At 35.2% G+C, this 14,418-nt stretch overlaps 1 protein-coding gene across 12 annotated transcripts in view; it reads right to left on the bottom strand.

Moving 5' to 3' along the window:
* Positions 1-5,208: 5,208 nt before the first annotated feature.
* The window catches only part of NAV3 (neuron navigator 3), an 872,565-nt gene continuing 863,355 nt past the window's right edge, over positions 5,209-14,418 (bottom strand). For all 12 annotated transcript variants that reach the window (XM_017976235.5, XM_078336921.1, XM_054238645.2 and 9 more), the window contains 2 exons: positions 12,483-12,686; positions 5,209-7,812 (listed from right to left, as the gene is read on the bottom strand). In XM_017976235.5, the coding sequence (XP_017831724.1) occupies positions 7,693-7,812; positions 12,483-12,686 (324 nt within the window). In that variant the 3' untranslated portion in view covers positions 5,209-7,692. The remainder of the gene's footprint in view (positions 7,813-12,482; positions 12,687-14,418) is intronic.

Genomic DNA, 14,418 nt, shown 5'->3' with positions numbered 1-14,418 from the left:
TATAGTCCAGGTGAATTTTCCTCCGTTTATAAACCACTAATATTGGAAAAGATTCTTTTCTAGCTTTTTTGTAGCCAAATTGGAGACTTTTTCTCCAAACACCATCTACCTGACTCTAGCTCTTCATAGCACTGGCTTTCAGCCTCAGAAGTTCCACCAAAACCTGGCTTCTGTGTAGCATTGCTTCATCACTCATCCTAGCTCCACCAGTAAGAAGCTGAAGAGAATCCCCAGGCCTACATTCTGCAATAACCAGAGGAAGGGCTGAACCAGGTAATATCAATAGATAATCAGGGAAGATTTTTGCCTGGGAAGTAGGCATCCCCCACCCTGTCAAGAGTTGCTAATATTAGGCAAATGGCCACTCTACTACAGTAAAAGAGTCTATAAGGAGTGTGGTCCAGCTTCTACACCTTGAACATCACCCTGCAAAACCTGCTTATATACTCAGCTGCCTCTGCACAGCTTATCAGGTTAGGATCAGATTACACTGAATACAATTGTACTCAAGTGTTTTTGGTTGGGCTATTACCAGATACCTAGACGTTTTACTCTCCCCTGAAAATATCTGATAGATATACATTATTTATATCACAGAAAATATATAGAACCACTCCAGTGACATTGGGTGAATTTTAATATCTGTCATCATCTTAGGGTATAAAATCTACAAGAACATAAATGGCTCAGATGATTTTTCTAGGAGAAATCACAAAACATAACGAGGATACAGATTTTTCTGACTCTTAATTCAATGGTTTTCCCCTTATATTCCTTTATAAATGTTGCATTAAATGTGCACAAATAGATTAGGTAAATTAACAAATAAAAGCTAAAAGAACTACAAAGATTCTCACCATATTCTTGAAGTTCTATTCTCAGTCTCTTCTTGGTCAAGGTCTGTCTTGTGGGGGATCATCCCAAAGTGAAATTCACATCTTCACTTCTCATTTTTGCCAAAGATTCCTATTTTGAGTTTTCCAGCCACCACCTGTCTTCTAGGCTGTAGCATTACATTTGTACGCTTGATGTATTTTCTTTGTTTCCCCGGAAAACCCCACACGTTTACATTGCACCATATATAACTAAGGTGTCTTAAAAAAAAAACGTGAAAAGCTGAAAGAAAAAGAAAACTTGATAGAAAGTATGAAACACATTATATCTAAAGGAGAAAAATTCCCAAGCATGAGGCAGCGCTTCAAGTAACACTGGTTCTCAAGTTCCTTGCTTCTTCCCTGGTCACCAATCAGCATTCTAATTACTAATCTGGCTTCCCAGGAAGCGCTACACCTGTAAAAGTCGCTCAGCTCAAATTTAATGCATTTGCTTAACATATGCTAAAGTTCAGTTGTCGTCTCCATGTTCAGAAATATGTTTATTCCACAATATTATATGGAATAATTATGTACATATTTTTCTGGAATATAATTCCATAATATTTTATATATATATTTATTTTGATATTAGTGGAAAGCAAATAACATAGTTTTTTTTACCTAGTCTGAGGGATCAGAAAGGTTTGTCTAAGGAAATGACATTTGAGACTGTATAAAGGTCTTGGGGGTAAGAGAAAGGAAATGACTGTAAAGGAAATATTGTACCAAACCTGGTCTGGGACAAATCATTATATATCGCTTGATGTAGTTTGTAATCTCCTTTATTCAGTACATTTGATTTATGATCAAACATTTGGCAATTTAAAATAACTGTTGAATTATGAGATGACATTTGTCCCGATGAACTAGTCACTCACTCACTTATCTGAGAGTCAAGAGTTTGGGAATAAATACATTTTCTTTCCTATCTTGTCTAATTTCCTTTTTCTATTGTTGTCTCTATTTTAAGAGAAACTTTTAAATTGGCCTCCTAGAGACTTTTTAGCATGCTGCAAGATTATAACAAAACTTTGACATATGCTCATAGCTATGTGTCTGGGAAGTTATAAAGTTATTGTTGTTATTTGTTTCCACAGTTACTTCTAGATTCTACAATTAAGCTAATGTACAAAAATGGGGGTGGTGGACATGGTGATAAAAGGGAGCCAAGGGATAAGCAAGCTTCAATTTAATTATGGAACTGTTGTCCTTTGGTATTTGAATCTTATTTTTAAAAGCAAAATACAAAAGAAATGAGAGAGATGATCACATTTATATTTTGTGAAGATGAGTCTTTCTATAGCAGCATTAATAGAAATATCAAGCAAGCTACAAATATGAGCACTGTTTTTAATTTTCCAGTAGTAGCCACATTAAAGGCCAGGTGCAGTGACTGATGCCTGTAATCCTAGTACTTTAGGGAGCCAAGGTGGGAGCATCTGTTGAGCCCAGGAGTTCATGACCAGCCTGGGCAACATAGTGAATCTTTGCCTGTGCAAAAAAAATTTTTTTTAATTAGCCAAGTGTGGTGGCATGTGCCTGTAGTTCCAGCTACTTGGAGGGTTTGGGGTGGGAGGATTGATTGAGACTGGGAGGTCAAGGATGCAATGAGCCATGATCGTGACACTGCAGTCCAGCCTGGGTTTCAGAGTAAGACTCTGTCTCAAAAATTAAAAATAAAAATAAACAAAAAACAAAAGAATCAGATGAATTAATTTTAATACTGTAGTTAATATAGCCTCTATGTTGGCAATATTACTATTTTTACATGTAATCAATATAAAGAGTATCTACTCTGTTATCAACTTCAACTCTACCATGCCTTTCTGGAATATTAAGGTCACTAGTGTTAAAATTTACAATGATAGGTTAGGTGCAGTGGCTTATTCCTGTAATCCCAGCACTTTGGGAGGCCAAGGAAGGCAGATCACAAGGTGAAGAGATCAAGACCATCCTGGGCAACTTGGTGAAACCTCATCTCTACTAAAAATACCAAAAAGCAAAAAAATTAGCTGGGCATGGTGGTGGGCCCCTATAGTCCCAGCTACTCAGGAGGCTGAGGCAGTTGAATCACTTGAACCCGTGAAGTGGAGGTTGCAGTGAGCAGAGATTGCACCACTGCACTCCAGCCTGGTGATAGAGTGAGACTCTGTCTCAAAAAATAAAATAAAATAAAAATTGCAATGATAAAGAAAGATTTCTTTGATATTAGCATTCTTTTTTACAATTTCATGGAAAATAAAGCTTGATAACTTTCATTTTTCTCTAATAAAATTCTATAATGTTATTATTCTAAATTCTAAAATGTTTAGAATGTGCTCTATTTAATTTCTGTGAATGTGTTTTCTTATTGATGAGCTCCTGGGTAATTGAGAGATAATGTATACTTTATGTAGAGAAGAGATCCTCTTAATGACTTATCCAAATCATATTCACTGAATTAAAAAGAATAGTTAATTCACCAATGAAATATTTTGCCTATTAATTGGTATACCTCCCGAAAAGGCAAAACAAAATAAAAACACAATTGAAGCTTCCTTTTAAACATCTTCACTGATCAAAGACATAGAACTAGACATTTTTAAGGTGGCCTATTGTTTATAAAGATAATATTTTTCTTTTTTTACTGTGAAAGTCCAAGGCCTGAAATAAAGAGGGTACTTGAATTTCTCCAAATATAAACATAATTATCCAAATATAAACATAAATATAAACTGGTATCATTGATTCTATCAGAATCTGAAAATATATCCTGTTCAATTTTTCAGTGGACTATTCACTGGGCTTTTAATAGGCATCCTTATAGTAGGGAACTTAGGGATTCATCGTAGTAAGAAGTGAAGGGGACAAAGACATCATAGTAAGAAGTGAAGGGGACATTCTACTAAATGTTAAATCCTTTAGGGCCATAGCCTGTGTCTCAATGGCTCTGATTCCTAAGAAAGTTGCCTGGCACATATTAGGTAGAACGACAGCTAACACTTATGTAACATTTCAGCCAGGACAGAATTCTGAGTATTTTACATATTTAAAAATATTCATTATTCAAACTAATCTTATGAGTAGATACTATAATAATTTCATTTTATAGATGAGTAGATTGAATCCTGAGTATATTACTGATATTATTCATTTATTGTAATGGCAGTGTTAATATAGAAGCTAACAATTATTGAAGGTTTCTTGAGTGATAGCTATTATTCTGAGTACTTTACAGATCTAAACTCAATCCTCTTCACAGCCCTATGAGTAAGTACTATTTCTATGTCCATTTTGTAAATGAAGAAATTGAGTTAAAATATATATTCTTTCAACATCTTATTCTCAAGAAGGTTTGAAAAAAATAATAAATATTTCTTATTATTTTGTTATGATTGTTGTTCGCGAAGTTACAATTTACGGAGGGCTAGGCACTGTTCAAGGAATTTGCATGTAATAACCCATATGATCTTCAGAGTAATCTGTGAGAGGCGGATAGTATTATTATCATCACTTTATGGGTGAGGAAAATGAGGCTCATAGAGTTTGAGTAAATTGGCCAAGGTCACACAAAGAATGACGATGCTGGGATTTATACTTAGGCAGCCTGAAATTGTATTTAGCAGAACTGTGTTGAAGTTTTGGCTTAATTCAATGTTTATCTGAACAAGATGAATTGTGGAAATTTCCTGATCTCCCAAACTGAGTAAAGGAACAAATGCACTGATTATAATCCATTATGGATGATTAGTCTATTTTAACTAATACCTTTCTTTCTTTGCTCTATAACTATTCTAATTCAGAAGTTTTCCTGCTTTTAGAATTAAAATCCAACTTATACCATCACAAATATATAGTCCAATTACTGAGGTTAAAGGGATTTCCAAGCTACTTTAAAAGAAATCATAATTTTAAAAGGGATTTTTTTTTCTTTTATAATCTTCCCTATTAAAAAAACATAACTACCCAAAGAATTAGTTTGCTTTAAAATAATGTTTAGAGCTAAAAGTTCAAAGGAGGATTTAATGGAATAAAAACAAAGAAACATTTATTGAGTTAATTTGACTCACTGAATCTCATCATCTTATTTTATATTCTTATTTTATCATCAGGTATTTAGGAAAACTATTCAGAGTTTTCTAAAATATTCACTGAATAATTATCATTTAAAAGGTTAAACCAATTACCTTTATTTACTTGAAAGCTTTGAAGCCCTTTTTATGATGTTTATAAAATATAAATTTGCATACAGTCCTATTGAAGTCATATTAAAAGTGCAAGCAACATTTTAAAGCTTGACACTTCTCGGTATATAATATTCACTTTTTCCATACATAGACACCATACCATGTTGTCAATAAATAATTCCACTTTAATGGCAAAGTAATAATTTAGACGGATACAGGGTGCACATTTGCAAAAAAATATATGCAAGCTGGTTTACAAGCTAGAGGAACAATAAACCAATAGAAAATACATCATCCAGTTAAGTCCATTGACACCAAGTACTTATTGTTGGGGCTTTACAAAGACTACAAAACTTTTCAGATGATTTATTTCACTGTTTCTGCCTATTTACATGATATCTTACATCAAAATGTACAAAATATAAAATGTATACAGACAAATGTTTCACAAACTAGTTTAAGTTGTAAACTAGGTGGACCTACTGGGATGTATTGCAGGAAATTCTGTTTATGCTCATGTCTGGACTGTGTTTCTCAAAATGGCAGGGAAAGATTAGCAATTTTCTTTGATCACATATTATACAAGGGCAACTAGTCACTCATCCAGCTACATATATTGATGTTTCACAACAGATTTGATCCATGTTTGAGGCTTCAAAGTCAGGGTAACAATTCTATGTGCATAAATTCAGTTCGGATTTCCCTTAGGGCAATAGCACCGTGTAAGGACCTGTAGACTTAGTGACACTCTAAAAACTGCACAGATGTTTTGTGGTGGTGGTGGTGTTCTAAGCAACTGACCCATTGGTGGTCACAGAGAGTAGCACCAATTACACGTCCTAAAAGCAACACATTTTCACAAACTTATAGAACAAGTCTATACCATGGCCTAGCCCTTGGGTTTCGTAAACTCAAAACCTGTCCTTTGTGTATGGTGGTTACTTCTCCAATGACTGGTCGGTTTTCATGCACTCTCTTTAAAGCCTGCCATGACAGATGTACTTTCAGACAGTTTTACTTATCCAAAAATATATTGGCTTCATGTACAGTTTTGAAGCATGCTCACTCTAGCACTGATAGCTCCTGCATAGTCATAACAACTGTAAATACAGGACAAACACACCAGATAATAACAGCTTTGAGGGTTTGCATTCTGTATTTGTTTGCAATGTACAGGAAATCTCAGCAAGTGAAACACCTCTTAACACCAACAGGATAAAATACACTTTTGTTTGTGTTTGTTTTGATTTGTGCAAGTTTTAAAAATTATTATTTACAATACCTACCCAGTAGACTGTGCAAATCTAACCTTCTTTTACAGTATAAACGCTTCCTCTTCCACAGTGACTTTACTGCTTCAGTGTTCTTTAATGCTGAATTTCTCATGTACAACAATAGCAATCAAAACAACATGCATCAAAACTAATTAAAAAAAAAATAGGGAAGGAAAGCCGAATAGTTGTGCTCATGCTGCATCTAGTGCTTCCAGCCCTGCTGGATGATAATTCAAAATCTCCTGCCTTCTGAAACTCTTTCACTTAGAACTGGATGGAATTTCACCATGTCTTAGCTTTTAAGTGACGGTCAAAGAGCGTTTCTGGGTTATTTTAATATTTTGGAGGATAGGCAATGCAATCTATTCACAAGGTTAAAAATACTGATCTTTCTCCTATCCATTTCTTCAAAAAAAAAAAAAAAGAAAGATATATAGAGATGAAGCTACTGTGTTAACTGGTGTTGCTAGATTGTAAATGAAAAGACAGTGGAAATTACCAATGGTTTAGGATTTAAAACAACTGTTAAACTGTTGTAGAAATCTGTTTTAAGGCAGTGAGACAGCACCATAGGAAATGTTCCTTCTTTCACTGAAAAGGCTCAAACAAATAAAGCCCTAAAAAAGCCTTTTGTCAGTGTTGACTAATAATTGGTATAAAACTCTTGTTAAGGGAGTGGGCAGGTGGTTTAAAAAGACCACTGTGGTAAAAACAACCTTATAAAACCGGTGACTCGTACTAAAAAGTTGGTGGAGCACATCATGAGAACATGGCAGTTAGAATTAAATTGGCACTTGTCCAGTTTGCCATAGTAGTGTTTTTCTGGTGGTTGCACAATTCCATTTGTGCTTATGGAGGACTGGCCTCGTGGATTTGTTCTGGAATGGGGTGAGCGCACAACACAAACACTACTGAAGCACTGGGACCAGCACCGTGTGGCACAAAGGAGGTTGGATGGATCAGAAAGATGGACCCAACCTGGGGAAGAACAGCCCCTCAGAGGAAACAAAAGGAAGGGACAAAAATGGTCTGCATTGTAAACTTTTAAAGAGGAAACAAAGAAAGTCCAGTTTGGCTATCCCATGTGCAATCTATTCAGTTGCCCTGTCATTAGGGTCCTTTCCAGTTGAGTAATGGAGCCTTCTATTACTCCATGGATATAAAAAAAAAATGCTTAGAAATTAACTAAAGTTAAACTTTCATTGCAATTTAGCATCTCGGCGGTTCAGACTTAGTTCTGCTGCCTCCTTGGAGACCACCACGCTGGGTCAGGGACCTTGACAGGGTGCTTTTATACTGGCAGTGGTTTAGTGAAAATACCTTTCTTTTTAAACATTTTTTAAAAAATCGATCTTTTCCCCTAACTTTTTTCATCCTCTAGAGGGTAGATTCAAGAGATGAATCCAAAATGTCTTCATGGTGGCTGGTGCTTTCGCTGTCACAGCTTTGTGTGCTTGAGTAATTGGCTGCTTCTTGAAGTTTCATTAGCATATTCATCTGAAGAAACAAAAAAAAGAGACATCGATGTAGGCAATGATGCATTGAGTAAGCCAGCCCATAAAAAACAAGGCCTTGAGCCACACAGATGAGGCATCTTATCCCATCCAAGTGACATGGGAAAACAATTTTAGATTTTTACTCATTGCCCCTCGCTCCTACCCTGTTTCTCCCAAACATGACTACAACACCAAACCGGAAGGACAAAATAGGGCCTCTAGAAAACTCTTTTATTTGCAGTTGTGAATGAATACTGCTCCAGCAGGGAGACTGGAAAGGAAACTGTATCACAGCTGGACATCTGGGTTCGTTGCTGGAAAGTATGCCAAGCTTCCCAGCTTTTTGGCTGGGAGAAGCAGAAAGCATTGAATGGCAACTGAAAGTCGTGAATGTTCATACACATACAGACACACACACAGGCACACACTCACAGTCCCTTGAGAGAAGGAGGGGATGGAGTGGAATGAAGCCAGCTGCTGCACACAAGCACACCATCTGCTGTTTAGGAGCTGACCTCGGGAGGAGGTGACCGAATGAAGCGAACCGTGAGTGTTTGAAGAGGGAGAAGGAAAGAATTACTGTCAAGTGTGTGTAGTTGGATTTCTGGCTAAAATATGATTGATATATCACTGAAAACAAAAACCATCATTTGGAACAATAGCAGCTGTCTCATTTCCCAGCCTTATAGGAGAATGGTAATGTTTGTTCTCATAAAAGGGACATATGCATGAAAGCACCTGGGGAGAAAGGCAGCTAGCATTTCCATGTATTATAAAATAAAAAGCAGTCACATTGCTTGAATCTTGACAGCTCTGGAGCGCCACTGTTAGAAATGGACTTTTTCTTTTTTTCAAATGTGTTCTTGATAAATGCTTGTGAAATAAATGATAAACTGGTAATCACCAATTTCAGCAAGAATTCCTTTCTGACAAAAAGAATTTGAAGTCATTTTAATAGTCTTCAGGACAATTTGTTTTAAGCTAATTTTCAATCTAACTCTCTGAATTTATTAAATAAGCTACATAAGGTTATGAAATAAAAGTAGTGATAGCTTCTCAAACTCAGTAAGCCAAGAAAATCAAATGTCTCCTTCAACGTAGTTTCTTTCTCTCCTACTCTGCTCCTCTTTTTCTCTCATTCACACCCCCACCTTCCTACCTTCATGTCCATTCATATTCTTTCTCCAATTTCTTTTATCAATCTACCACTCATTAGCAGTTGCCTATGTGTTCAAGCATTTGGGTGAAACTCATCTGTAAAATAAAACTGACTGTTGAGCATCCTGGTGATTTAGTAAGAGTAAAAATGGTAAATAATATCTTTTTTAAATGATACAACTATATATTGGACACAAAAGTTTGAAATTATTTGAATGCTGGATGTTGTAAAAATTTTATTGTTTAATAGTATTATTATTAAAGTCTTAATTTTGCCATATAGTAAATATGTTCCATTGTAATACAGTCCACATCTCAGATTCATAATAAAGGTATAGAGTGTGATTTACTTTGCCTTTGCATAGTATTATCTTGTGCATTCAAATCAAGGGAGATTACAAGAGAAGATTATGTATGAGTAAGTCATTATAATGATACATCAGAATCCTCCAAAAAGTATTAACATTTTTCTTCTCTTCTTCCTTGCTTCTTCCCCATACTCATGCTACGGTTTGCATATAACATGCCCCTTCCGAAACTCTTGTTGAAGTTTTATACCTATTGTGACAGTGCTGGGATGTGAGGCTTAGTGGGAGGTGTTGAGTCATGGGGGCATATTCTTCATGATCAGATTAATGCCATTCTGTTTGGAGGTCAGTGAGTTCTCACTCTAGGGGGAATGGATTAGTTCCTGTGTGAGAGCAGGTTGTTAAAAAAGAGTCTGTTTCTTCTCTCACCATGTAACCTCTTTGCACACTCCCACTCCTCTTCCATTTTCCACCATAAGTTCATGCAGAATGAGGCTCTCACCAGATGTAGCTGCCCAATCCTAGACTTTACAACCACCAGAACCATGAGCCAAATAAATCTCTTTTCTTTACAAATTGCCCAGCCTCGAGTATTCTGTTATAGCAACATTAAATGGAAGAGGACATCTATAGTCATAAATCTAATGTGTATCATTTCTGACACATTGATCAGGTCTTTATCATCACTGCTACTTACAAATCTGCTAAGCTTCCAGACTGCATCCTATCTTCTTCAATCTGTCCTCTCTCTACTCTGTTTCTAAAGTGATATTTAAAAACTGCAGATCTAACTAGGTAAATCATGGCTCAAACCCCTTTGAGGCTTCCCACTGTCTGTGTGATAAAGTTTTAACTTTCTGCAATGATAACAAGGTCAGAATGATATAGCAATTGTATACTCCCATAGTTTTAATTCCTACCACCAACTGGTGTATAGTTCCCTAAACTCATCATTTTTTATTATACTGTCCTCTAATGTTTTACAATCTATTTCTTAATTTTGGATGTTTTCCCTCCAACCATATAGTGAACTCCTATTAAGCATTCAAGATCCAGCTCAAGCATCTCCTCTATAAAAATGTACCCTAAGTGCATCCTCAATGAATGCACAATTTTACCTAACATGTACCTCTATTATGTTACTGCACTTTATATAGGTAAAAGCCTCTCTTAACTGCTGGAATTTAAGCTTCTTGAGATCAGAAATAATACCGTATTTATCTCCTGATCACCAGGTCATAGCATCAAGGACATACTCATTAACATTCATTTATTGTTAATGATAAATACACATTGTATTTTTAAAATAATGTGAGATATACCAAAAACTTGCATCCTTGTTCAGATTCAGAAAGTGTCTCCTCTCTGCTTTCCTGTTTCTTTGCCATACTCATTGCTATGGTGATTTCTGACCCTAAATAGTGGATGTTTTCTAGGATTTCTGATTTAGAATGACTGAAAATATATGTTGGCTTCATGTTAGTAATTACAGAAATATACAGAAATAAAAATAGATAGACAATTTTATTTTTTAAATCAAAGAATGCCTGATCCAAAGATTTAGTTTTAGATGATGTCTTACCATTTAGCACGCAAGACATTGCAACACCCTGTTTTTTAAGATGTTAAATAGAGCACCAGGTTAGGAACCAGGACTTTTTTTACTCCAATTCTCATGCCAGAATGGGAAACCTTAAATTTCTTTCTTGTACTAGAAGACAAGTGCATTCAGAACCAGGAAAAAGGGCGCTTTATGGAATTAGCTGACCTGGACTATGAGAACTGGGAAAGTTGGGGGCACTTCCTAAGGGTTTAATACTCTACAGACTAAAACTGAGAACAAATTTTATAAACACCTCTCCTTATAAAACAAACATATTATATAAAAACTGCAGCAGAGGACTGAACTTTTTGAGGAATTCAGATAACATAATCCATACTCATATTCTAAAGCTTATATTTACTCTATTAATCATTCTATCAGCAATTATTTAGTGTATGCTCACAATTATGCTAAATCCAAACCAATTCCCCCCCCCCCCCGCTGATTTCTAACTATGTATCACCTAAAAGGCCATGTACCATGTTATAAAATTCTAAGTCTGGGCTCTTAAGGAATATATTGCCTAGATCAGAAATCAACAGGAAATCCCTGGACTCTAAGTAGGTCTATGTATATACTTCAGTGATTTTATGAAAGTCTTAAAATTGTATGCCAAATTTTTGGTGTGTATGCATTCTTCTGGGGAGAGGATATTAAAAGTTTATCAGATTTTCCACAAGAAACTCCCAAAATGTTAAGAATGATTAGCTGAGATGATGATGGTGTGTATGTGTCAAGGTTGTTAGTGTAAGAGTATTCCCTAAAATATCAAGTAATTTTATGTCCTTAGGTATAGTCATAGGTTATTATTTTTAATTAGTTCTGTTTTGTGTTTGTTTGATTTAAGCAACATAATGACTTTTATTTCAGTATCTTTTCTTTCTGTATTGGTTGTACAAGTCCAATAAGCTCTTTTGTCATAGAATGGTGAGCTAATAACACTTTACGTTTGATATCAATATACTGAAAGTAATCTACACAAATAAAAAATAGATACGTAAAAAGTGTTTTTTCTAATAATACTACATACTTAATATTTTCAGAATATTCATACTTCAGAGTTTTACAGAATTTTATTTCAATTATTCCACTATTTTAAAAAGTAAATAAACCATAACTTCCATTTGATTTCCAAGTCAGGTTATCCTTCTCTAGAGTAGGGAACAGAAGACCCATTCTATACTGTTAGTAGGTTAGTCGATATAGGCAAAATATTTTTTAGTTCTCCATGTGTACATTACACCGTAATTTTTTGTTTTTCTATTTAAGAACAAGATTGAGTTTTCTCTCAAATGCCTATTGAATTGAGTCATGCTATTTGAAAATTATATTTAATTACATACACAATTTGATGCTTAATCAGGGAAGAATTATAGTCTAAGAATTCATTCTGGTTGTAATGTTTCTTGATTCTTTTTAAACATACAAGTTTGGTTTTCATTTTAAGATTATCATCCAATAAAAGCAGGCCAAAGATAACAGGGTTAGAACTGTTCCAAATATTGCCTAGGATAACAAATGTCTTCGATAGAAATGACTAAATACTAACGAGTACACACTATAGTCATATTCTATAGGAAGAAATGAACATCAGATTCTTACCAGGGGATCTCCTTCTGTGTCAGTTTGTGGAATGTGCTTTGAGGTTGTGGCTTCCTTAGTGGACGTGCAGCTTTCATATCCAACATCTTCTGGTCGTAGCGGAAGTAAGGCTGGGCTCTCCTGAGGCAGAGATGCTGAGCTCCATGGGTATGTGTCAAGCACCCACTTTGAAGGATCTTCCCACGGTGTGCGTTTCCCATACATCTAAAAGTTGACCACATGTTTAGCATATATAAAATGCATTTCTATTCAGTTAAAAAGAGGACTACCAGTTGGATGTGATTTTTTGACACATTGAGTTCTTATGAGACTTTCAAGGGAATTAAGTATCTGTATACAATTCTTCAGATTTAAACATGTATCTGTCTACATAGCTCAATTTAAACTCGAAGGCTAGACAACATAAAGCTGAACATCTGAAACAGATGTCAGCATTTGGGGGAGAATATAAGGAAGGTATATTATAAATACACATAGAAATGATCACCCACATTTACTTTTACTAGTAATTTTACAAACCAAGAGAAAACTAAAGGGTGAAAAATAAAAGCTTCAATTATGGAAGATTTTACAAAATATGCTTGACATTAAATAGAGTACTCTATTAAAGTGCACCTTGGAAAGATGGAAATAAAAGGAACGGAATTTATTTTTCTCTATCTAATGCACTCTAGTTGAACTTTCTTCTAGAGTAAAAATACTTTCTCTGATAACAGTTTTCCTGTGGTCAACTTCCTCTTTAATCCCATTGCATTCTGTAAAAACTCTTTTTAGATTTTTGTGTTTCAGGCCACTAGTAAAAGAGGATAAAAAATAGGAAACTGAATTATCAACTTTACAAGAACCATTATTGGGCAAATTGCCCAATAAGAAAGAGATGATATAGCCTTGTTAAAGTACTGGCAGTGGAATAGAAGAATAAAGTAGTGGTAGTGGAATAGAAGACTTAAGATGAATCCAGTCTCTTGAATGTTAAACATTTTTAAGCTGGAAGCAAGGCTGGACCCAACTGTTAGATGGCTGTTTTGTATAGTTTGTTTGGTTCAGTAAGACAAAACGCAAAATGATGGACATTAACACCACAAAAACTTTATGGACTGCCTTGGAGTTTTCTTTTGAGTTTCCTCTGGAGAAGTTGAACTTACCCAAAATAAAAGGGAGTCTAGCTACTGATATCTGTGCATTTCCTTAGGAGATGATAACAGTGGTGACAATCATTAGACTTTCTAAAAATAGTTATCTTGTTTTAGAGCAAAAGTTTCCTCTCAGTTACAAACTTTATAGGTATAAAATACAGCATGCTATACAACTTAAACCAATTGAAGCAAAACATGCATAATTCTTGGAAATCTTAATTATGTTTGTTTTAATATAAGTCTAGAATCGACTGATTTCAGACATTTAAAGAACAAGCCAGGAAAGCAAAATTGGAAATGACCAATGAAAAGCTAAATAGGCCCAGTTCAGAGTGAAATACATATTGTAGAAAAATAATTGAACAAAGAGAAATATAAATATTCAGCATGAGATGAACTGATGGTTGACTTTTTAAGAAATAATCACCAGCATAAACATCAAAATCGATTGTATCACCAACATGTTTTCCAACTAGAACATCTGGCAGAGATCATTCCTGATAAGGTTTTTCACACACACACACACACACACACACAAACACACACACATCGGCCTTTATCTGAAGATATTATTCTTATAACTCTGAACTTAGAACACCATTTTTGCTACCAGACTTTGTTTCTCCACCTCTTCCTCCGATTGAAGATTCTTTGTTGTCAGTAGATCCATGAGAATGGATTGTGACAGATATGATTCATTTGCTTCTTGCTCTCCTAGAAATACTTTCAGCTGATAGACTTTTCTGGCCCAGCATAGTCTTCAATAGCAATGGCAACTGTCTACCCACCAAAGGATTTTC

Source organism: Callithrix jacchus, chromosome 9 (assembly GCF_049354715.1).
Source record: "Callithrix jacchus isolate 240 chromosome 9, calJac240_pri, whole genome shotgun sequence".
Lineage (NCBI taxonomy): Eukaryota > Metazoa > Chordata > Mammalia > Primates > Cebidae > Callithrix > Callithrix jacchus.
This window is presented reverse-complemented; position numbering and strand designations above follow the sequence as displayed.